Genomic DNA, 23921 nt, shown 5'->3' with positions numbered 1-23921 from the left:
CCAGGCTGGGGGGCGGGGGGTGGATGCATCGCCAGGAATGACTGGCTCCAGCCATCCTGACCTCCTCACAGGGTGCATGCGGTGGTTCTGGGGTTGGTACTGCTGCCCGTTTGCCCGGGTAACCTGCTCTGGGCACCTAGACTTAGCACCCTAATGTGGGGTGCCTCACCCTGACCCGATCTGAGGCCTTGAAGAAGGCACTGCTCCAGGGGGAGGCTCCTGGGGCCTTTTCCTAGATCGTGGGGGCTTCTGCGGCATGTTCAGCCGCCCCAGCTCCCCCGCGCATGCAGCACGGAAAACCCCAGGGGCCTAAGTGTGTTCTCTCTGCAGACCCTGAGGCCACTACCCAGGCAGAGCAGAGGTGGGCCGCCTGGCATGTGGCCAGCCAGCGACCACAGTCTAGCTAAGTACGCATGACCTCAGGGCATTCTGGGGCAAGGACAGAGGGGCAGTGGGCAGGGCACCTGGAGAGGAGGGTAGGTGGGGCCCTGGAGGGACCTGGGCTGGAGCCTGCTCCTCAGGCCCCTCCCGAATGCTCAGGGCTGCTCTGGGCACGGGGATCGTCAACCGTGTGCAGGGAGGAAGCTGCCAGGGCGACGAGCGTGGTTAGAAACCCTCCCCCCCAACTTCCTGTGGACCCCAAACTGATAAGGAACCCCCCCGGATCTCTGCCCCTGCCAGCAAGGGTGGGGGTGGGGGTCAGGGGACAGCTTGGAAGGCCCCTGGGAGACCCGCTGGGGCAGGGGGTGGTGGAGAAGCGGGTGCAGAATGAATCTGAGGTCGGGCCCATGGTAAAGTATCGGGAGCCCTTGGCAAGGAGGGAGGTTGAGGGCCCCACCTGGGAGGCCCTGCCCGATGTCCAGTGTCCTGGCAGAGGGGCCACGGGAGGAGCCAGACCTGGTTTCCTCTTTCCCACCCCCAACACCAGGTGGGGGTGCTCAGCAGAGGAGAGGCCAGCCCTGCCGCCCCCAGCACCCGACCGGGTCTCGGCCTGGCCTGGACTCGGGGCGTCTCTGGGAAAGGCCGAGGCTGGGAGAGAACGTGGTGGTCTCTTCCAGGAGGGTGAGCAGGGCTGCAGGCGAGCTTGGACGGGACCGCGCCAACACCCTTCCCAGTCAGCGTGGTCTCCCCAGCACGGGTCAGAAATCCGTCCCGCGAAGCGGCGAATGGTGTCTTAGCAGCGGCTTTTGAGATCTTTTCCCCACAACATCTCGTGCCGCGTGATGTTTTCTTTTTGATGCAAACCACACCCCTGACTTGGCTTCGAAACAGCTTAAGCGAGCGAACAGAGAGACTTGGGAGGGAAACAGAAACTGTCCGGGCAAGCGGCCGGGGGCTTCTTAGGATCGGTAGTCCTTTTTGCTGTAGGGTTTATTGCCCAAAATGCTATCAATCTCGTGGATAATGGAAGACGACAGTTTTGGAAGGACCTGCGGGCAAGGACAAGGGCTAATCAGAATCCCGCCAAGGAGACAGGACGGGCCTGTGGAGGAGGCTGGGTGACAGTCTTCCGGCCACTGCTGGCCCAGGCTTGTCCTGCCTCATCACATCAGCGTCCCGCTGAAGCCGATGGGGGCTATGCTGCTTTTGGGTTCCAGAAGGTCTGGGGCAGAGAGGAAGCCTGCCCTGGTACACGCTCTGCACCTCAAATGCCAGAACGTGCTAGAACTATGTCTGGCAGGCATAAAATACAGATTCCAGGGCCAGACACCGGATCTCCGCGCCCCTAACCTACTTTTCCCAGCCTTCCCTATTTCAACCAACAGCAAGGCCACCCTTCCAGGTAACAAAACCCCACGGGCTAACTCTGACTGGACTCTCCCTCACCCTCAACCCATCCTGAACATCTAGGAGCCAAGCAGCTGAGCTCGGGACCATCAACAGCCCTCTCCCAGGGGGCCTGCGGTCACTTCCCTTCCCTGTGGGTCTTTCTGTTTCACCCCCTCCTGCTCCCGAAAGCCCTTCCCCCACTCAGCAGCCAGGGAGAGAGGGGTCTTGCCCCTCCTGTGCTCTTGGGGACTCCCGTCTCACCCAACAACCTCCCAAGTCCTTAGTGCCCCAGGCGCTGCCCCACCCCCTCTGCTCCAGCCCATGCCCACCTGTGCCTCCTTTGCTCCCAGAATGCTTTTCCTCCAGGTAATTTGCACATCGCACTCCTCACCTTTCAAGCCTTTGCTCACGCGGCACTTTCTCAACAAGTCTACCCCCACGGCCCCCTTCAAACCTGGGCCCACGGCACCCCCACCCTGTTCTGTGCCCACTGATGCCCCGGACCTTGCTCAATTTTTTCCCCACAGTGCTTGTCACCCTCATGTTCTAATTTCCTCATTTCACTGTCCACTGTGTGCTCTGAATTCAAGAGCAGGGCTTTTAGTGGCTCAGTGACGTAGCCCAGATGCCCAGCACGGTGCCTGGCACATCGCAGGTGCCCGGCGAACATGTGCTGGACAAATGACTGAGCGGTACCTTGCGTTCAGCCCAAGGGCCGGGGGGTGGGGGTGGGGGACACACCCAGCAGCCCCCTCCCCGACCCACCTGTATCGCTCCAATGTTCTCCATTAGCTGGTCTGCGCTGGAAGCACCCAGGAGCACGGAGCTGACTCCCTCGTTCCTTAGGCACCAGGCTGGGGCAGGAAGACCAGAGGTGAGGGGGACACACCCAGTGCAGGGGCCCTTTCTGGCTCTGCCCTGTCCCTAACTGGGCCACACAGATCCAGCCTCTCGGTCATGGGGCCGAGGGTGCCCAGGAGGGTCCCCGTAAGCCTACAGCTCTGCATGCTGGGTCCTGCGGAAGCCCAGGCACCAACTGCTTGTGGAGGGGGGGGGGGAGGGGGCCCAAGTGCTCAGGGACCACCCCCCATTCTCTCCCCATGAATGTAAGGGCCCCATGGCTGCCTGACGGAGGGGTGGCCCCGGGACCACGGTCAACCCTCCCCCCTCCCCCCTAGCACGGTTACCTATGGCCAGCTGGGGGAGGGTGCAGCCCAGGCGCTCAGCTATGGCCTGCAGCTCCTTCAGCTTGGCCTGCTGGCGCCGGCCCTCCTCGCTCAGGATCTTGTCTTTCAGCCACTGGTAGCCCTGGTTGTGGTGGGGAGAAAGCACAGCCCGCTGGTGAGGGCAGGTCACCTGGACCTCTGCGTGCCGAGAGCTGGCGATTTGTGCCGAGGTAGCACCCCCACCCCCGCCTCACAGACCCGGGCAGGTGGAAGGATGGGGCCTGCTGGATCTGAAGCCACAAGCTTCAGGGTCGCTGAGGCGGGGCCCCTGAGCCAGGACCGGGGGGCCTGGCAAGCCCGGGGCGAAGCGGGGTTGGGGGAAGAGGAACGCTTTGGCCGTTGGCCCAGAGGACCCCTTCCCCAGGCTCTGGGGGAGCTGTGGTCTTAGCTGCCCCCACCCCTGGGATTGCAATGCCTTCCAGGGAATCCCTGATCTCGGTGTGGATTGGGCAGGAGTGGGTGGGACAGGCCTTCCCGTCTTTGAACCACAGGCAGGGGGGCTCCAGTGCTGGATCTGCCCTGACCTGAGTAGGCCTTTCTCTGCCTGCTTCTCATTCCCCAAACCCTGCATTTGGGAGACCCTCCTGAGTCCCCACTCCAGAGGCTTGTCTGTGTGTGGGGAACTTGTCCCAGGGGGTGGCCTCTGAGGGACAAATGAAGCAGCTCTGCAGCCCCCAGCCCAGAGGTCTCAGAGTTGGCCTAGAGAGTGTGTAGGGGGGTACCCGTCGTGGGAGGGGCCATCCCAAATAGCACAGGTGGTCCGCCCAGCCCACGTTGTCAATGCTGAACCCAGCTGGGGGTGGCGAGGGAGTGAAGGGGACTTTTCACCGGGGGGCGCATCCCAAGAAGAGGATGGCCTTTCCGGAGGTGGGATCCCTCCAGCAGGGGCTCCAAGTTCGCTTGTCCTGGAACCGCCCCCACAAGGGCCCAGGGAAGCCCCGCCCAGACCCATCAATCCAAATGCCTGTCAATCCAAAATGCCTGTCACCTGCCCGTCCCCTCCTCCCAGCCTGGCAGCTCTTTTCACCTTTAAGGAGGCTCTTGAGTAGGGCGGGATGCCACTGTCGTACTTTCCGGAAACGATGCCGCAGGCCAGAGGGGACCAGGTCATGGCGCCCACTCCTGGGAGAGGAAAGCCAGGCGAGGTCAGGCCCGGGGTGGGCGGGGCTGGGGAGCGAGGCGGAGGGGGAGGGGCGGAGCTAGGGAGCGAGGAGGGGCGGGGCGAGAGGAAGGGGCGGGGCAGGGGAGAAACGGACGGGACCAGGCAGGGGAGCCCACCTATCTTGTGGAAGAGCTCAGGCAGCTGGACCTCCACCTTCTCGCGCTGGAACATGTGGTACTCCGCCTGCTCGCAGATGGGCGGGATCAGGTTGAACTGTCGGGCCACGGAATAGGCCTCCTATGAACGCAAATAGGACCGTGGATGGTCCCTGTCCGTCAGTGGGTCTGGGGGCTGCTCGGGCAGCATGGAGGAGACACAAAGACATCCCCAGGAAACAGCCGGCTCACCTGCTCTCCCCCCACACTCCTCCCCGGGGAAATTCACCGCTTTCCTGGGAAACCGGTAGCCTGTCCCCCTACCGTCTCTGCTGGGAAAACGGGATGGGACCCCAGCGTTGAAGGCATGGGGAGGATTCTGGCACTTATTGGCCAGGTGGCCTTGGGCAAGGAGCTCACCCCTCTGTGCCTCAGTTTCCCTGTATGTTGTGAGGGTCAAGTGAGCCAACGGCGTTCACAGCCTTCAGGAGGGCAGTGCCTGCCTGCCACGGTGCTAGCTGTTTTTATCATGATCATTATTCCAGGGCCCTGGCCCTGGGATGATGGTGGCAGTGGCAGGAAAACGCTACGTCAGGAGGAAACGTAGCATCAGCCCATTTCTGGGACTTGGAGCTCAAGGCCTGGACTCTGCAGACTCTCCCTCTGCTCCTACTGGACGGGTGTGAGCCAGGGCTGATGTCTCCTGACAAGATTCCTGGGGAAGCCCCGCCTGCCAGCACGAGAGGTCCTTTCCTCTTCGGTGTCAGACTCAGTTTTTGCATCTGTAAAATGGGAATAGGATACTGACACCTCAGAGAGCCCTGTTCTGGCTCCAGGCAGCTTCAGAGAAATAGCAAGTACTCATTAATGCTGTGAGTGCCAAAGGCTGATTAAAACCACAGGCTCCTAGAGTTGTGTTGAACTTGAAGATTCTGCTTAATTTTTGTGATGAAGTAGAAATCTGGGGCTCACTAGAGGAGAACCCCCCCCCCCCCCAAGGATACCAGGATGTGGGGAATTCTGGGAGGAGGGGCACGGGAAGGGCTGAGGCCGGGAGGGCCCTGGAGGCAGGGGTGGCAGGTCAGCTTCAGAGCCAGTCCTGGGAAGACCCGATCCCCAGGCCTCTGCTCTCCAACCTCTGAGGAGCACAGCGCCACCCCGCTGACCCTTCTGGGATACCCTGATACCAAGAGACATCTGCAGTCCTCTGTCCCTGATGGCTGCTGGAGGGAAATGACAAGGAAGGGGACGCTTTCCTGAAAGTGTGGGAAACGTGATGGATCAGGATGGAAGCCGGGCTCCCAACAGCAGCGCACATTCTGAGGCAGCCCTGGCCGGGCGCTACGCAGCCTGGGGACCCACCTCAGAGTGAGCTGGCTGACCTTGGGTGTGTTACTTAACTTCTCTGTGCCTCAGTATCCACACCTGAGAAACAGGATGACAGTAACGCTTCCTCCTAGGGCATTGGGAGGCTTCAATGGGAGTCAGTCCGCATGAGGCCCTCAAGTCTAACGGCAGCTGGGGCATCATGAGAGCCGGGTGCAAGTGGCTGGTACTGTTACTGCTGCTGAGCGCTGGCTGAGCTCTAGGTTCTCTGCTAAGAGCTTCGCAACTGTTCTCTCGGTCCTCAGAACAGCCTCCTGGGGGGTCATGCTAGCGGTCTTGTTCTACAGGTGCGAAAACCAAGGCTCAGAGAGGTGAAGCCATCTGTCCAGGGCCACACAGTGCTGGGATCCAAGTTAAGAGCACTGCCTACAGATGTGGCTGCCACGGGTTACCATACTGTCCCTCCCTGTAGTACCCAGTTGTCTGTGCCATCGGGACCAATGGCACTGAACGAGCCAGAGTCCTGGGTGTTCATCCCTAGAATGGGGCAGGGAACCCCATGGACGCACATATGCCGAGAGGTCGCCGTACCATGATCTCCATGGAGCTCCAGCGTGACGTGCCCCAGTACATGGCCATCCCCTGGTTAATGACGTGGGTCATGGCGCGCACGGTCTCTGTCGGGAGAGAAGGGGACACTGCGGGTCGGGGGTGGGGTGACTGGGGGCATGGGGCCCAGCCTGGGGACATTCTGCAAAGACAGGTGGAGCAGGAGGTGGGGGGCTGCAAAGATGTCTTGCAAGCAATGTACTTCCTGGCTCCAGAGTCGGGTGTGGCTGGGGTTTCCAGGGACCGCAGGAAAAAGGGAACCACAGCCCAAGCAGCTGGCCTTGAAAACAATTTCCCCCGGTAGTTACGAGTCTTACGGAATCTTTGAAAAATGGGTTCTAGATGGACGGTGGCACTTCTATGGCGGATTGGAGAGAGGAGGGAAAGGTGAGATCAGAGGATGTCATTCTAGACGGTGGAATGGTGGGGGGGGGCGCGTCTCTAGTCTGGGGACGAATCACATTGGCAGAGGGCAACAGGAAGTTGCCTGTTTCGAGTCCCCCCCGCTTCGGGGTGTCCCAGGTTCTCCCTGGGATCTGGAGGACTGAATAGAGAGGTAATAATGGCATCCGTCCGGACAGCGGGCAGGGTGGGGCCCTGGATGGTTCCAGATGTGTCCCCAAGAGCCAGAAGTGGACATGGAAAGCCCCGTTTGTATCCGTCCCGGATTCTCAAACCAGCCCAGGAGCAGGCAAGGGACCCTCGCCCCAGCTACACGATACACTCTTCCTAGTACTCAAAAAAAAGTTTTTGAGAGACGAAAATCTGCCACTTACAGTCTCGCTACTGCTCCCGCACCAGGCTGTTTCAGCCCACGGGGATGCTGTGGTGTTAACAACATACTTGGCCTCGAATTTAAAGACCTCAAATGTCTCTCAGCTTTGCGGGGAGAAGGGCTGCGTCGTCAGACTCCTCGCTGGTCCCATACAGTGCTTGCAAGTCTCACTCCCACAGGCAGGGCAGGAAGGGGGCTCAAGAACAAGTGTCTGTCAAAACGAAGCGGCAACCTTGACCCCTGGAAGTCCTGTCTCTCCCCAGGTGGCTTGCTCATCTGCTGCCGACATGGCGGGGGGCTGGGGGGCCCCTGAAGATGGCAGGGGGGTGGGAGAGCCGGAGGAAGGAAGGAGAATGCAGGCTTTGTTCACCCTAGCTCCCCCTTGAATGGCACAGACCCTCGGGCACCTTCTCCCGCAGAGAACGGCACCTCTGTTTTGGATGTCATCCCGCCCCCATCCCGGGTCCCTGAGCGCCCCTTCGGCCGAGGTCCCCTCTTTCGGTAGAAAGCTAAGGTAGCTGGGGCTTCTCCCCTCTTTCGGTAGAAAGCTAAGGTAGCTGGGGCTTCTGGGGTGTTGGTCTTGGGGCAGGTATGCCCAGGGCCCCCGAAAAATCACACCTCGGCTTCCAGGCCTTCAGGCCGACCCCTGCCCTCTCCTTCCTTCCAAGGTCGGGGACTGGGCTCCTCTCTGCCCATCCTCGGGAGGAGGCTGGCAGGGAGGCCCGAAGCCCCGCCCCAACCCCCAGGGACCACCGACAGGCCGCCCGGTTTGACTGCCCACACCACTCGATGCCAAGGGGGACAGCTCTTGTCGGAAAGCCCAGGGGACCCGGGAAGATATCTGCCCACACCCAAGGCCAAGCTCAGGCTTCTGGCCGCTGTCCTTGTCGGCTTCCTCAGAAACGCTCCTAGGGTCCCCTGTGACCATGCAGCGTAACGGCCGATTCTTTTCAGCCACGGCCTCGGCCCACATGCCGGAGAGGGAAGCGGACACCCTCGTTCCCCAGCCTGGCTCCCTCTCATCCCTCAGCACAGCTGTCTCCCCACCCGGGAAATGGCACGATACACTGCAGCACCCCTTCTTCCATGCAGAGAGGGGGGTCCGCCGGGTGCCTGGGGGGCGGGGCGGGCCACCGGGGCAGGAGCCCGCCGGAGCCCGCGACCAGCTTGAGAGAGAAGGGGTCCCGGGCACGGCTGGCTGGGTGGACGGCCCACGCACGGGAGTCCGGCACTCTGCGCTTCTGCCCAAGCCAATGTCAGCGGCCCCAGACGCAGGGACCACTGGGGACAACTGTCCTGCACCTCGATATTTAATGCCGGCCGGCAGCAGCAGGAGGGCCCGATCCTTCCAGCTGCTGCCAGAACCCACAGTACCTCCTGCCTCGTCACAAATAATACATGGGAGGGGTCAGGTGGCAGCACCAGTTGGCAGGCAGGCGCCCTCCCACTGTGGAACACAGCCCGGCTCCCAGGGAGACCACGGCCTGCCCTGGGGCGGCCCTTAGCTCGGGGGCAGGCAGAGCCCACGCCAGGTCTCAGGGTTTGGCCCGCTCGCGTAGGTATCGTGCAAGGAGGCCGGTGACCGCGTTTTGATGGAGGGGTGGGGCTGCGGGGCAGGGGGCGAGAGCGGCAGGTGGCCCAGCCCGCCCAGGGGACGTGAGCACCACGCGCAGCCACGATGCTCGTGGAGGAGCCCGCGTGCCGTGACGGGGCAGCTGGCCACCGGTGTGTTTTGCTTCCGCTTGACGCAGGAGCTTAGCAGACGTGACCTACAACGTTAAGACGCGCTGGAGGCCGCTCGTTCTAGGGATCCCCCCGGTGTTGACTCCTGTGGGCCCCTGGTCTCCCCAACCCTCTCCCAGACCATCCAGGGTCAAGGTTTCAGGCGCCCATCCCAGCATCCTCAAATCAAGAGGAGCCCTGGTGGACAGACAGCCGGCCTCGAGGATCACGGCAGTGCAAGGCGGGGGGAGGGGTTGGGGGGGCAGGGCGGGGGGGTCATGCATGGGGCGGGGGGGGGGCGGCGGCCCGCCCCGGAGACACGAAAAGGCCGCGCGGGCCAGGCGGGGGTGAGGGCGGGGGCTCCACACTGCTTTGCTTTTCCTTCACTTGCAAGATGTTCTCATAGGGTGTTATTTTTCCTTTATGCATTTTATGGAGAAGTTTGTCTTGGGGGGAAAGAGAGTAGTGTAAATAAAAACACTGTCTCATAAAATGCAGCTCGGACACAGGAGTCAATAGTCGGGCTAAGGGTACTGTGTACCTTCTATGATGAATGTCCTTGACTTGGAGGAACTAAATGGGTCCCCTGGTGATAAAGAAAGATTTAAAGAGACCAGAGTTTATAGCTGTGGGAACACGGACAGGCGCGGTATGACAGAGAGCGTGGGGAGGGGACGCACAAATCTTCCCAGAATACTCGTTTTGTTTAAAGACAAAAAAACGAAAAGACAAAAACCAAACAGACCACACAGACCCCACACGCAAATATATACACGCACGCGTGCTCGGTATATATAGAAACAAATGAAGAAAAAATAACTTGAACGCAACTTCATTTTCCAAATCCCTGAAGCAGCAAAGCACAAATGAGGAGCCTGAAGCAGGAATGGGGGGGGGGGTGATGGGAGGGCGGAGATGGCGGGAGAGGAAAGAATAAATACGCGGCAAAGAAACCAAAACTGCTTTTCAAAGCACCGCGCTGTTTTTTTTTTTTTTTTTCTCCTCTAAGTAACAATTTATCTCTCAGAGCTGGAGGCCCCTAAAACCTCCGGGCAGAACAGGAGTATGACTGAAAAGAACACAGCAGTTGCAAACAGCCATCATATCGTGACTTCATTTAGCTACGAAATAGCAAGAGCTGAGAGGAGAGAACGTTCCACTCGGTTCTGAACCCGGGAGGGGGCTTAGAGCCCGCACGGATCAGGTGCATATGGACCCAAGGCCAGGACGGGGACTCGGGGACTCCGCCTGGAGGTGCCAGGCCCCCCCGCCCCGCCCGCCCCCAGCAGCCGGGAGGCCTGGGTGCCCCGCGGAGAACCCACCTTCCATGGGCGTGTTGGGGTCCGGGCGGTTGGCAAACACCACATCCACGTACTCCAACTGCAGCCGCTCCAGCGAGGCTTTCAGACCTGGTGGGAGGAGTCAGGAGGGGTGGTCACCATCTTCACTGACACTGCTGGGCCCTCACCCGCGCACCTGCGTGCGGCACAGGGAGCAAGAGGTCCCAGGCACCCGGAGCCGTCACACGGCGTGGGGACACGTGTGGGCAGGTGCCACCGGAGGTGAAGAAGAGCCAGGACCTAAGTGGGTGCACGCCCCAAAGCGGGGGGGTCGTGTGGTCGGGTCCACAGGCCAATGCTCTGTGCACGAAGGGGTGCCCTCCTGCACGCCCTGGGGGCCCACGTGGTGACGGGGAGAGCCAGGTTCTCCGGCACGGAGTGGGAGCTGCATCCCTGTCCACGCACCAAAGGCACAGATCACCAGTGAGCGCTGAGCAAGGGCTCAGAGCAGAGCCGCACAGAGAAGTGCTGGGGCTGCGGGGGCCGCAGCAAAGCCCCCCTAATCGTGTGATTCTTAAAGGGACGGGTGTATCATCTGGGAGCCCAGGTGGAAAAAGGCACAAAGACGACACAAGTATAGGATAAGCGGGACAGCCTACCCGACCCCTCTCTCCCCCCCCCCCCCCCCCCGCCTCTCTCTCTCTCTCTTTCTCTCACTTGTGCACAGAGCGCCTGGCTGTGTCTGACACACACCTTTCCTGGGTTCTTCCCAGTCCTCCCTCAAATCCCAGAGGTGGCCACTCTTCCCACACCCATTTTACAGATGTTGCCACAGAGGCTTGGGGAAGTGATGTCCTTTGCTCAGGACCACCAGTCAGCATGGGGCCCGGCCCGGGCCTGTCTTGTCTTCCCCAGGACCACAATGCCCATCTGAAGGCGGTGGTGCCCTGCTCTGGTGACGCGGAGGCTGGGTGGAAGGAGAGGGTGGGACCAGAGCGCGGGGCATCTCCAGGCCTAGGCCTGCGCGTGTGGCTGGTGGGCGGGGGCACTCTGTGTCCTTCACTTGGGCATCTGCAGGAGGCTCCGTGGGTTCAGGGGCCGTGTGGGGCCAGCGCGCCTCCCTCACCTTCTATTATGTGCTTCCTGGAAAGGCCCCTCTCGGTCTCCGCTCTGAAAAACAGCACAACAGCGTGAGTGATGTTGCAAGCGGTTTTGGGGGAAATGTTCATGGTGCAACGTTAGGCCAAGAAAAGTAGGTCAGTGAGTGCCACGCGCATCTGATTCCACTTGGGAGACAAACCACAGGCTCCAGGGGTGCGTTCGTGCAGCCAGGAGGAGGGGCTCTGCCCGGCCGGCCTGGGGGAGTGGGGGTGGATGCAGGGGGAGGGGTCTCTGGGTTCCAATAGGCCCTTCTGTTTTGCTTAGATTTTTTTTTTTTTAAGTGAAGAATGAATCGTATTTATAATTCCTAGGAAGCCGATTTGGTCCGGCCCTAGAGACAATGAGGGGCCAGACCGCTGGAAACGGGCAGGCGTGGTCTGTGGCCAGGGAAGGTGGCACGTGGTTGAGACAGTTCACGAATTTTCTGGGTTTCCCAGAGTTTTGGGGATGTTACCCCTGTAATCAGAAAAAGAAAAAAAACAAAACAAAACAAAAAACCAAACAAAAACCAAGCCCATGAAGGTAAAAAATACAAATGAAACAAGGTTTGAGTAAAAGGCAACTCAGCCGAAGCTGCTTTTCCGGGACTTGATGTCCCTCAGTGGGGCTGGGCACCGGCCGGGGCAGACGGCTGCACAAACACCCCCCGCCCCGGGAGAGCCTCCCGATTCTGGGCGGTGGCTGCTGACCCCTGACCCCGGCCGGGAGCATGCGTGCACTGCACCTACTTTCCTCCCCAGAAGATCTTGGTGGTGATGACCAGGCTGGACCGTCTGCGAACAGAAGAAGAGGGGTGTTACTGGACGTAGCTGGGGTGGGGAGGGGGGTGTTCAGTTTACAAAGAGGGTCCTAAACACCCTTCTCATCTGGGAGCACGGGGTGTGAAATGGGTGCTTCTAGATCATTTCATGTTTGCCGTGTGCGAGCCCGGGGTCCTGGGGCTCCCCGTCGAGCCAGGAGACAAGCCACAGACGCAACGAACTCATCTTGAAGTTGGGCAGTGGGGGCCGGGGGGGGGATGGAGTCTCACGCACCAGACCGGAGCCCAGAGCAGGACACACACTGGGGGGTGCAGGGAGCACGCTCCCAGGAGGTCAATGCAGGGGCTGCAGCAGAAGGAGGGGCTCCAGTGGGGATGCCGAAGGTGAAGGCGAGGGGGCCAAGCAGCCTGGCTCTTCCCCTACAGGCCGGAGACAGGCTTTCAGAAAGCGGTTTGCGGGACGGCCTTGGGGAGAGCCTGGGGCATCCGGAGGGAGAGACAGGCGGGTGGCGCAGGACCCGGGGTGTGAGGGAGCTGGTGTGTGGGGTGATGGAAAGCCCCGAGGGAAAGGAATAGATTCGGGCCTCCCGCTGTGAATCCACAAGAGGCAGGAGCTGACACCTGTTTGGTCCTGGAGGGATGAGCAGCGGTAAGGATGGCCCCTCCAGGCCACATCTCATCAAGACCCTTCCCAGGGGAGGGGGTGCCCGTGTCCCCTGTGGTTGTGCTTTCCTCCCTTGGAAGCAGGGGGGCTGCTCAGGAAATAGCTCCTCAAAGTCAGAAGCTGTGGCCCCCTTGAGCTCCGTCTCCAGGCAGGGGGGTGACCGGATATGCATTTCCCGAGTATTCACCTAAGACCTATTCAGGGGACCCACTAATACATGCGATTTCCTTTATTACATGCGATTTCCTTTATTACGGCGTGAGGAGGAATTCTGTGATGAATTAGAGCCGAGAAGAAACAAACAGCTTGGTTGGGACAAGAGGAAGGGTGTCTGTCATCTGTCCCCAGGGGGTTTTGCACTCGCTGGGTGGGGGGGTGGGGTGGGGGGTGGGATGGGGTGGGGGGGCAGCTTTACAACAGCGTCTGCTCTTTCTGAAAATAAACACATGCAGGCCTCAAGGGGCCCCCAAGTGCAGGCAAGGGCCCAGCCCCGTCTGTCCTGGGGAGGGTGGAACCCTCAGGCTTCTGAACGCCTTGTGGGGGGACCCCAGCCACAAGGGCCACCACTCCCCAGACAAGTGTGATGTGCAGCCCTTAGCTGGCCAGCCGTTTGACAGACTCAGGCCCTCGAGCCTCAGGACAGCCCTGCCAGCGAGGCCAGACGTGGTCCCTTTACAGGTAGGGCCAGTGGCAAAGGGTGGAGTCCAAGTCCGGAGAAGGATGTCCCTCTTCTCAGTGGCTATACCCTCTGCCTTACCCGGGCCATCTGGGAAGTCCTCATGTCCAGATCTTTTTGGCCTGACACAAATCAGAGTGCAACCTAGCTCCCTGGCCCCTGAATCCCTGCTGGACCAGAGGTAGAGATCAGAGGCAGAGGGGCAGAGTCAGGGGCACAAGGACCCCCCCACCCCCCCACCCCGCTCAACTCCCCCTTCAAGCAGAGATGCCTCTGGTCTTGGGGAATGGAGTTTGGCACCTCACTTGGCGACTCAGCCGAAGCTTCCCGCCTCACCGCAGCAGCCCCCACCACAGTGTGAATGCTCTCTACCCCTGGAGGCAGCCCGGGGCTGGAATATTCTCCCCCGCCCAGTGAGAACAGTTCTGAGAAGTTCCAGGCTTTCGAAGGACTGGCTGGCTGCCCAAGGGCCAGTGAGGCCTCACTGAGCACTCCACTGGGCAATAGGAAAGAGCAGCTTCGGGGCCCTAGTCGGAGCTCGCCCAGGACCCAGCACGCATCTGTCCCTCACGGTGCCCTCCTCCCTCCCACCTGCCTTTTCCACGCTTTTCCCCGTGTGCGCCCTGGACACTGACCACAGAGAGAACAGGGTGATTACCTCCATCCCTTCTTCTTGATGATGTTTCCTAATACCACTTCAGCCCTGCAAGAAAGACCGAGATACGGGGATTTCATCACAGCGCGACAAAAGCGTTAAACCTCGCCCCTACCATGACAATGGGCCACTTGGTCCCCTCTGCGGAAATGCCACTGGGGCCAGAGAGCCAGGCTGTTCATGCTCGCCTTGCCTTGGACACTTCATTCCAGAACGAGGAGAGAGCCTGCGAGCGGCTGTCACCCCCCATGAAGGTGGCCGTGAGCGGTGCCCCTGCAGGAGCCTGTATGAGCAGACGGCTCCGGCTCTGACAGGGAAGGAGCCAGCTGATGTCCTGTTGGCGAGGCCTGCCGTTTCCCATTTCCCTAGCCTGCTGGAAATTCACCGGGGAAGATGTTTGGCGACGTTCCGTGGGTGAAGTTTCCAGAGAAGTGTATATATATTTTTTAAAAAGGTAAATTATTCATCAAGCGCATCCTCTCTTTTCAGAGACGATCAACATGTACTCAGGGCCAGGGGCTGAATTTCCAGCAGGGTGCACGCGTGTGTGTGTGCTCACGTGTGTGGGTGCGTGCATCTCTCTTGTTTCTTGCTTTTGAACACTAAAGAGACAAACGCCACGAGGACTGCTCTCTGTTCTTTTTGGCGTCACTCTGGCCCTGCACCAAACCTGGGCTGGCGGGGGTCACGGGCGGGGCTGTTCCAGCCTTGCCTGGCACTGTAGCGCTGGCTTAACTTTTAAGAACTTTCCGCTTGTAGCGAAATGTTTCTGAGTAAAAACAACAGACGGAGAATGATCCATACCCAGTGCTACATTCCAATTATAAAAGCGCCTGAGTCATCCGCTCAGAAATAATGGGCTCTAATTTGCAAGCTGTTCAGCATACATTCTGAATGCTCGTCATTCATGGTCAAGATGTACAGAAATTCACTCAGCCCTGGGCCTCTTCCTTTTATTCCTTGGCCCCTCGTTTGTGGGACAAAAGATGAGGAAAGCAGGAAGGGGAGAAAATGAGGAGTGGTCCTGGGGTTGCAGGAGCTGTAGAGCATCGGCTAATCAAAGCCTGTTGCTTGTGGCTGTGAATTGTTGTGGCCCTGCATTTGGGAAGCCTGACATCTGCCTGGGGCTGGGGTGGGGGGGGGGGGGGCGGTGGTGGAGCGGGTACAGAAATCCTGCAGCTCTCTGGTAAGCGCCCAAATTAGCATCAGCATAAGAAGCGGGGGGCTCAGCAAAATACGTGCTTGGCATTCTGGTTAGCAAGAGGGACAGTGCCGGGCCCAGAAGCCACCGGAGGAGCCCGGCGGCCCCCCCACTCCCCCCCAGAACAGCTTCTTGTGGCCTGTCCCTTGCTCCCCGTGTGGGTCACTGCTGCCACCATGCCACTGATGGGACTGAGGGCTGGACTGAGAAGGAGCCGCAGAGGCGCGCGGAGGAGAGGACAGGGTGAGGGCAGTGGGCTCCAGGGGTAACAATAACCCACCGGAAGCTGCTCTGAGTCCCCGGCTGCCGGCAAGGGGCTCCGAGAGGCCCTGAGGCTGCCAGATACCCAGTGCGTTTGCTCTGCTACGCCAGCCCTGGGTGTCCAGTTCTTCGGGGGGAGTGAAGACGGGGACACAGGGAGTGTGGCGGCTGTGGGGTGGGGCGTGCAAGGCTTGTACACGGGGGCCAGGCCATCTGGAGCCCGAGAAGGCTGCCTGGAGCTGTCTCCCGCGTGCTCTCATGGGCAGCAAAACCAAGACAGGAGCAGGGCCAGGGAACGCCTGCGGGCCTGGCATCCGCATCGGGCTTTTCTACCTCTGACCCTTTGCTTGGTTCATCTGTCTGGAAAGCATTTCACTTTGATGGGAAGAAGCTGCCAGCAGGGAGGGGTTAGGAGGGGGCTGTAGCACCGGGGGGGGGGGGGGGGGGGGGGGGGGAGGGGGGCTGACAGGGACTGAGGAGATCTGGGGGTCCCAGTGCAGGTTCCTGGGGCTGTCAGATCCTCAGACCCTGGGTTGAGACTTGAGAAAACGCCCTGCTGGGTCCCTGATTCTCAGAGCTCTGGGCCCCAACTCAAGCCGCAGGTAACAACCCAGAGCCCTCAAGGCAGGTGCTGGCCCTGCAGCAGCCACGGTGCACAGCCAGCCAGGCTGCAGCCGACCCAGCTGATGGGAACTTGCCTCGCCCCAGGCAGGAGGGGCCAGAGGGAGGACGAACAGAGAGCCAACAGATGACTTCACCAACAAAAGCTGACTTTTGGAAACCCGATGCAGGAGAGTGGATGATTTGATTACAGCTAGTCTTTAAAACTGAAGCCAGCAGCCTTGGCTGAAGAGGGCTTTTACATAATTGAGTAGGGAAGTTCACTGCCAAGATGGGAAGTGCTTCCTACAGTGCTCGGCTGGCCAGACTCTGCTCCCCCCAGCTCGAGAGGCCCTGCCGTTCCCTGCAGCTGTACCATTAAGACGTGGGAATGTCAGGCATGTGGCGCTGGCCGCAGGAGCGCGGGGGACGGAGGACAGCTTAATCAGGCTCTGGCCCAGCACAGCATCTCAGGCACCAGAGGGACTGTGGTCCTCTCTGTGTTTGGATACATGGGGAGTTTAGTAAGTGACCTGTGTCCCAGTGTTCTGCAATTCTGGCCCCATGAAAACAACACCTTCTGAAGCCACTTAGACTTTAGAAAAGCAGGCAGAGTGGGAGGCCCATTTGTGGACGTTTGGGAACAAGGACCGGAGTACCAGCAGCTCTGGCTCTTCCCAGGGAAGCCACGGCCTGCACCACACTTTCCCCACGAGAAAAGACACGTACTTGCCCGCCGCGTAGACTTCTGCAGTATCGAAGAGGTTGATGCCATTGTCGTAGGCCAAGGTCATCAGCTGCTCTGCTATCTGAAATGAGAAAACCAGGCTGCTAGTGCACAGCCCTGTCCTGCCAGGCTGGGGGGCGTGCCTGGGGTTCCAGGGCATCGCCTCGTGGCTGGGGGGGGGGGTCCCCTGGGCGTCCACGCCCTGCACCCGGGGCTCCGCTCGGCCTCTCCTGCCGCGGGACAGGCGTGGAGGCAGCTCTCAGCAGCGGACCCACAAGAAGGAACAGCTTATGGGTTGCGAGTTTCAGGCAAGCGGGACTCTTATCTGTTGGGTCATCACAAAGCTTAGCACCTATACCGGGTTGAACACAGCCCCCCGATAGGAGGGCGGTAGATCCGGCGGGGGGGGGGGGCGGCGCCAAATGAATAGGTTTTTAAAGGTGTCCTGTGGCCGCATGCCTGATTCCTTCCCAGCAACCGCACGAGGATGCTGTTACTACTGTTTGCAGGTGGAGGAAATGCCACCCTGAGCCGGCAGGCACGCTGGCCTCACGGGAGGCCAGAGTTTGCTGTCCAGGCTGGTCTAAGTATGAGCTCGCGCTTCAGCAGCAGTGACCCACTGGGAGTGGGGGTGAGGCTCGAGCAGCCGGGGGAGGCCCCCCTGCCATCAGCAGCCCCCCCACGCTGCAGCGGAGAACTCTGCCGGTCCTCTGGACAGCGCAGGTGTCCCTTTGAGAGTCGTGGAGGCGAACTCCCCCGCCCCTCACTCCTCAAAGCTCAGCTCGGGTGCCGAGCCTGCGTCCCCAGCTGCCCAGGGTGGGCTCGGTAACATTCCACAACCCTCAAAACCCGTAGGACGAACAGCCAGCCACATTCGGGTTCGCAGAGATTTTCTCCATACCGGACTCAGAAGCCCCACGGGCCGGACAGGTATGGAGGGTGAGGCCGGTGGCCGGTGGGGAACCCACACTCCGTCTCCGCCCCTGGGAAGGCAGCTCAGCGTGACCACACTCCTTGATTTTTTTCAAGAGAAGCCAGAGATCCAGGGAATTTGGGGGTGGTAAAAATTTCCTGATTTTTCAAACGTGGGCAAGGAACCCCAAATATTTCTGATACTGAGCAGGCCAAAGCTAACTCCCATCAGTCAGCATCTGTCGTTTGAGTCAGAAAGCCCAGGGGGTGGTCAGGCTGTCCGCGGAGGATTTTTTGGATCCACCTGCAGGGCTGACGGCTTCACTGGCACTTAAGTGTGATCACGCTGTCGGGAGGCGTCCGGGCGCCCTCCCGGAGACTCCCCCAAACCCCCATGCATCTCTCTCCACCTTGGGGGTCCCTTTCTTGCTCTTCAGCGCTCCAGGCACAGCAGGCTCCCTCACCAGTTCATCTTGTCTTCATCCAGACTTTTCCGGGGTGCGTCCCACCAAGCTGCCCGAGCTCTGTCCGGGAGAGCACCCAGCGCTGGGCCCCGGCAGGGTTATACAGACGGTTTGGGGGTGACGCTGCCTCCTGGGGAGGGTTCTGAGCCGAGGTGACTCAGGGCCAGGGCTTTTATTTTGATACTTCAGACACTGCCCACTGTGGATATTGTGCTCTCTGCTCTTCTCACGCTACATCTTGGAAATCAACCCAAATTAGTGAAAACGATTTAAAACCTGTGGCCAAATATGCATAACATAAAATTTACCACTTTAACCTTTTTAGTATACAGTTCTGTGACATTAAGTACGTGCATGTTGTACGGCCATCACCCCCGCCCACTTCCAGAACTTTCTCATCTCCCCAAACAGAAACTCTGTTCTCTGACACACTAACTTTCCATGCCTCCCTCCCCACCAGCCCCTTGGTGCCCACCCATCTATTCCCCGTTTCTATAATTTTGACTCCCCTAGTTACCCCATATGAGTGGAGTCTCACAGTGTTTGTCTTTCTGTGACTGGCTGGCTTATCTCATTAGCTTGGTGCCTTTAAGGTTCCTCCATGTTGTAGTGTGGGTCAGGATTTACACGGCTGGGTTTTGAAGGATGGTTAGGAGTTTGTCAGGCAGGAAGGGGGAGAGTAGGTGGAGGCGGGTGGGTAGAAGGAGGGTAGCTTGCTGTGTCTTGTCCTTCCTGTGCGCAGGTCCAACACCTGGGCCTCCTCCTTGCCCAGCTTTCTCTTACTCCAGCATCGGAACTTTGGCCGGTCCTTCCAGCTCCCCCTTGAAGCTGATCTAAAATTGGACCCCCCTGCCCACCTCCACTGCAGCCACCTGGTCCAAGCCAGAATGCCCTCGGCTGGGTTTCTGTGGTGGCCCCTGACTCTCTCCACTTCTGTCCTTGCCTCCAACACTCTACCTGAGCAAAGTGCAGTCCACAGACCAGCAGCATCAGCACCACAAATGCAGAATCCCAGGCTCTGGCCCAGACCTGTCACAGCAGAACCTGCATTTTAACTGGATTTCCGGGAGGTTCGTGCATACATTACAACTTGAGAAGCAGCCCCCACCATCTGGCGGGAGGGACTGGCTGTCCTCAGTGGAGCAGCGAGAGTGAGCCTTTTGAGTTAAGTCAGGTCAAATTTCCTCTGTCCAAAAGTCTCCAGTGGCTTCTCTGCCACGGATGGTCAAAGCCAAAGTCCTCACCAGATCTGCTCCCTCACCTCTGATCCCATCTCTTGACCTGAGGCTCCTCCTGTGGCCTCTTGGAGGCTGGGGACAGTCCTGTTCCCTTGGCCTGGAATGCTCTCTCTCTGAATCACCACATGGCTCACGCTCACTCCAGCTTTCCTGATCGTCCTGCGTAAATTGGGAGCCCACATCCCAGAACTCCTTTCTCTGCTTTCTTGTTCTCTGTGGTTGACTAAATAACGGCTCCTGGAGCCTGTGAATGGTCCTTTGGGTAGAAAAAGGGTCTCTGTAGATGTGACTACATTAAGGGTCTTGAGATAGGCGATGCTCTCAGATTGTCACGTGGGCCCTGAATGCTACAGGTGTCCTTGTAGGAGGGAGGCAGAGGAAGGATCTGACACAGACGAGCGTGAACGTAACCACAGAGGCCGAGGCTGGAGTGATGTGGTCACAAACAGAGGGCTGTGAGAAAAGAAACTTCTGTAGTTCTAAAACCATGCCGTTGGTGGTAATTCGTCAATGCAGCCACAGGACACATCTTGCCCTCAGAGATAAGATGTGCTTACGGTCTGTCCCCCTCCCCAGAAAGATAGCAGCCGATGACAGGGACCTGGCACTCTGCGGGTGGCCACCAGGCACGAGCTGGGTGGAGACCGTCCTCAGCTGGCCCCGGTGGCCTCCTGACCGCCCTCCCCCACCACCTCCTCACTGTCCCTGTCTACGCCTTGCTCCTCCCTTCCTGTGCCAGGGAGACCTCCTCCTGTTCACTGAGCTAGAGCATGAGTGCTGTGAACACGCCTAGATCCCACCCCCACGGAGGACAAAAGCCGGGCAAATTCGCACAAACCAGGCCCTGGCCTCCATGCATGGAAGATTAGCAGGCTCTGACTCAGAGGACACCCGTCCCATTTCACCTGTCGCTTAGCAGAAGGACATAAACACGATCCTAACCACACCAGGACGATGACAAAGAGAATGAGGGCACAGGAATTTTCAGGGCTGGGCTTTTTATTTTTGTCAATGCTAGGATTTTGGTATAATTCCTCTTCAGGTTTTTCTATGTGAATATATGCTTTTTCCCTGCAAAACTACGGCTCTAACACACAGACCGCTGCAGGTGCTGTTATCCACGCGCCCTCTCTGGGCCTGTTCCCGTCATTCTTCAAAACGTGACTTCTGAAGACTTCCGCTCTGTGGGCGTTGTCCTACTTTATGTGATGGGGCCTCTATTTTGTGAGTGGCTATTTCCAACATCAGAAACTAATGGCAGGAGGAACTTTAGGAGACACGTGGGCCTCCTCCCTTCTGCTCCTACTCAGGGGACCAGGAACCCATCCCATCCCAGACCTTGGCCCCCCTCCAGGATTCTCCAGGTAGACCTCGGGCACCTGACGTGTCTCTGGAGCTCTGTGTCCTCGAAATAGGGCTAACACTACCTCCCTGGGTCGATGGAGGATGGAGTGCCATGATAAATGTCAAGTTTAGGGGTGCCTGGGCGGCTCAGTCGGTTGAGCGTCCAACTTCGGCTCCGGTCATGATCTCACGGTTCGAGGGTTCGAGCCCCGCGTCGGGCTCTGTGCGGACAGCTCAGAGCCTGGGAGCCTGCTTCGGATTCTGTGTCTCCCTCTCTCTCTGCCCCTCCCCTGCTCACACTCTCTTTCTCTCTCAACAATAAACATTAAACAAGTTAAAAAAATAAATAAATGTGAAGATTTTAGCTACTATCCTTATTAGATTTTTAATGCCCGGGCCGCTTTGAACGCATGCTCTGAAGAGGAGTTTTTCGACTGAGCAGCTGTGTCAGGTCACAGGAAGGGCACCAGACTAGAGTTTGGAAACTTGACTCTGACCAGGGCGGCCCCCACACCAGGCCACATGATCAGAGCTTTACTAACACTCTGCCAGGCTCCCCGGGGCCACAGCCCCACAGACATTTGCAGCGAGCTGCTGTGAACCCAGAAGGCAGGGAACGGCAGACCTTTTCTGGGAAGGACCAGAGAGTAAAGACTGTGGGCGGTGGGGCTTTGGGAAAGTGGCCATTACAATATGTAAATGAGTGGGCGTGGCCGCCAGTCAATAAAACTTTATTTATAAACACCTGGTTGTGGAATTCATAGAGATAGTAGAATAGAGGCTCCCCAGGGGCTGGGGGATTATTCCCTCATGGTTCCAGAGTTTTGTTTAGGGCGATGCAAAATTCTGGAAATAGACAGTGGTGATGGTTGCACGGCAAAGGGGATGTACTTAATGCCCCCGAACTGTATGCTTATAAACGGTTAACGTGGTAAATTTTATATTATGCACACTTAACCACAATAAAAACGGTGCAAATAGCAAATCTTATGTTTCATAAACTTAATTAAAAGAAAAAAAAAAAAAAAAAGGACCAAAACTGGGCTGGGGGCCAGAGTTGGCCCGAGGGCCATGCTGCTCACTGCCGTTTGCGGAGTCCTGCCGGGGAACACCACCTTGCCACAGAAAATCCACCGGCTCCTTGTTTCTGTATCTCCCCGGCATCACGGCGTCTCGTGTACAAAAGGGAGCTCTAAAAACAGGACCCTGTTTCTGGATTCTTTGGCAGGGCAAGCACCTTCCTCTGGACACACCGTGCTCCAGGTGGGGCACCCGTCTGGGATGCGCAGTGGCCCGTGGCCACCCTGGTCTGGGCAGGAAGCCAGCCAGCTAGAGAATAAAACCCGGCCATTCATCTGAACCGCGGCGAGGTGGGCCCCTCATCCTTGACGTATTGATCTTGTTGGACACTAAATGTAGGATTTAATACGAAAATTCTGTTTGCTCCCTCGCTCAATCACTTTCGCCTGCCAGGACCTTTTAGAACCCCAGATCTGTCATCTATTGTGTCCGCTGTCCTCCCAGCTTTGTGTCATCTGGAAACGACTTCTGGTATCTTCACACGTGTCACTATATACAGGACGGAGACGCGGCGGAGGCCGGAACCAGCGAGGCCGCCATTGGATCGTTAATCAATACTCAGGGTGCAATGTATCTGTTGGTGAAGATGTCACCTAACTGGATGGTTATGATTTCGCCACTTCTCTGTATCTTTCTCACAAAGACGTCACACGTGGGGGAAAAGAAGTCCTTCCCCTCCACGTCAAAAGGGAAACAGGTGAGTCACCCACTACTTCCTTAGGGTGAACCACATGGGCTCCGGGGCTCCGACTTTATATTCTAAGTGCTCTGAACCAATCTGGTAGCTGAAGGCGAAGCAATCCCATGCACCTTAAAAACCCCTCACTTTACCCTGAGATAGTCCAGAGCCAGACTTCGAGGACCAGCGACTGCCACAAAACCAAAACGGAACAAAAGCACAAGTTAAATACATTTCGATTTTGACGGAAGCAAAGCTTTTCCTCTGAAAACGAACCGAGCAATCACAGCTAACACGGTCTCAGATGAACTCACTGATTAATTTTTAAACGTGACCTTTCTGAGAGTAAGTAGGGCAGGCATGAGGACAGCTTCTTGTGCAGATGTCCAGGACTCTCTAAGCAAATGCCACTGTTCTCATCTCCAGGATATTCACTCACTGGCCCGACGTGCACAGCAGCCCGGGGTGCACCCGCCTCTCCACGGCAGACGCCGCGTGGCGGTGGGAAGCCAGAAGCCCCAGCAAGTACCGTCACGGCAGCTCCGGGAAACGCAGTTAGGAGCTCGGTGAAATGGGGAGCCACTCAGAGTCCTCGGCTTGCGGTCAAATTTGCCGAATCCGCATTCGGAATGACCTCCACGGATACTTACTGAAGTTCCAGATCCGCGTGGGTGTTCTCTGTCGGAGCAGCTTAGAAATCCATCGGGCTTTGTAATTTGGAAAGCATGCGCTGCCTGCATTTTCCTGGCTAGCGGTGGAATAGGTGTGCAGGTGAGAAGCCGGAGTTTCTGTGCCTTTAGGGGACTCATGGACGCCCCAAGGCACCCAGCCGCTAAGCACAGGCACAAGACCGTTCGATATTGCCGTGGCTCACCTCACCGTTCCCGCTACCCAAAGGGTCAAGGCACCCTTGAAGAACAGAAAGAGGGAGGCTGCGGTGGCCACTGTGAGCACAGGCCCAGTGGTTCATGTGGTGGATTTTACCATGTGCCCGGCGTGGGCAGCCCTTGCTGGGACCTGGGGGCCGAGGGAGCCCCGTCTTACCTCATCGGTGATCTGGCCTCCGAAGGTCACCCATGTTCCTGGAAGGAGACACACAGACTCAAGTCAGAGAGCCTCCCCAGGGAGCTTGGACCTCCCCCACAGTGCTCAGTCCTCAGGCTGCAGGGCCTGGGGGGAGGGGGCGGGCAGCCACAGGCCACCGTGCCCCTCTGCTCTGCGGTGAGCATGTCCTCGGCACATGTGGACACCTGGCCTTCAGGGCAAGTCTTCCTCTCTTGGGGCCACCAACCTGGGGGACAGGACGTGCCTGGAGCAGGCAGCCGGGTGCAGATCTTTGAGCTGCTCGTTGGGGCTCACGCTGACGTGGCTCCCATTCTGGTGACCGGCCACACGGAGCAGGGTGAGGGGTATCTCCCTGAAAACAGGCTACGTCTGACAGCCACACCCGCACTCTTGCTGGACGGCATACACGTGTATGTGTGTGGAGGGGTGTGGCGGGAGCATACTGTGTGTTCCATGGAGGTGGAGGGAC

At 58.7% G+C, this 23921-nt stretch overlaps 1 protein-coding gene across 10 annotated transcripts in view; it reads right to left on the bottom strand.

The window, feature by feature from the left end:
• Window positions 1-1195: 1195 nt before the first annotated feature.
• The window catches only part of KCNAB2 (potassium voltage-gated channel subfamily A regulatory beta subunit 2), an 82249-nt gene continuing 59523 nt past the window's right edge, over window positions 1196-23921 (bottom strand). For 6 of the 10 annotated variants that reach the window (XM_040459635.1, XM_040459645.1, XM_040459636.1 and 3 more), the window contains 13 exons: window positions 23432-23469; window positions 16673-16752; window positions 13885-13929; window positions 11855-11899; window positions 11092-11135; window positions 10008-10094; window positions 9227-9271; window positions 6171-6256; window positions 4275-4395; window positions 4024-4118; window positions 2958-3078; window positions 2536-2624; window positions 1196-1430 (listed from right to left, as the gene is read on the bottom strand). In XM_040459635.1, the coding sequence (XP_040315569.1) occupies window positions 1341-1430; window positions 2536-2624; window positions 2958-3078; window positions 4024-4118; window positions 4275-4395; window positions 6171-6256; window positions 9227-9271; window positions 10008-10094; window positions 11092-11135; window positions 11855-11899; window positions 13885-13929; window positions 16673-16752; window positions 23432-23469 (986 nt within the window). In that variant the 3' untranslated portion in view covers window positions 1196-1340. The remainder of the gene's footprint in view (window positions 1431-2535; window positions 2625-2957; window positions 3079-4023; window positions 4119-4274; window positions 4396-6170; window positions 6257-9226; window positions 9272-10007; window positions 10095-11091; window positions 11136-11854; window positions 11900-13884; window positions 13930-16672; window positions 16753-23431; window positions 23470-23921) is intronic. The other 4 variants (XM_040459652.1, XM_040459660.1, XM_040459631.1 and 1 more) reach the window with 1 other exon arrangement.

The sequence above is a fragment of the Herpailurus yagouaroundi genome, unplaced genomic scaffold (assembly GCF_014898765.1).
Source record: "Herpailurus yagouaroundi ecotype Mexico unplaced genomic scaffold, PumYag 77, whole genome shotgun sequence".
Taxonomy (NCBI): domain Eukaryota; kingdom Metazoa; phylum Chordata; class Mammalia; order Carnivora; family Felidae; genus Herpailurus; species Herpailurus yagouaroundi.
The sequence above is the reverse complement of the archived record's forward strand: the minus strand, read 5'-3'. Positions and strand labels throughout refer to the sequence as shown.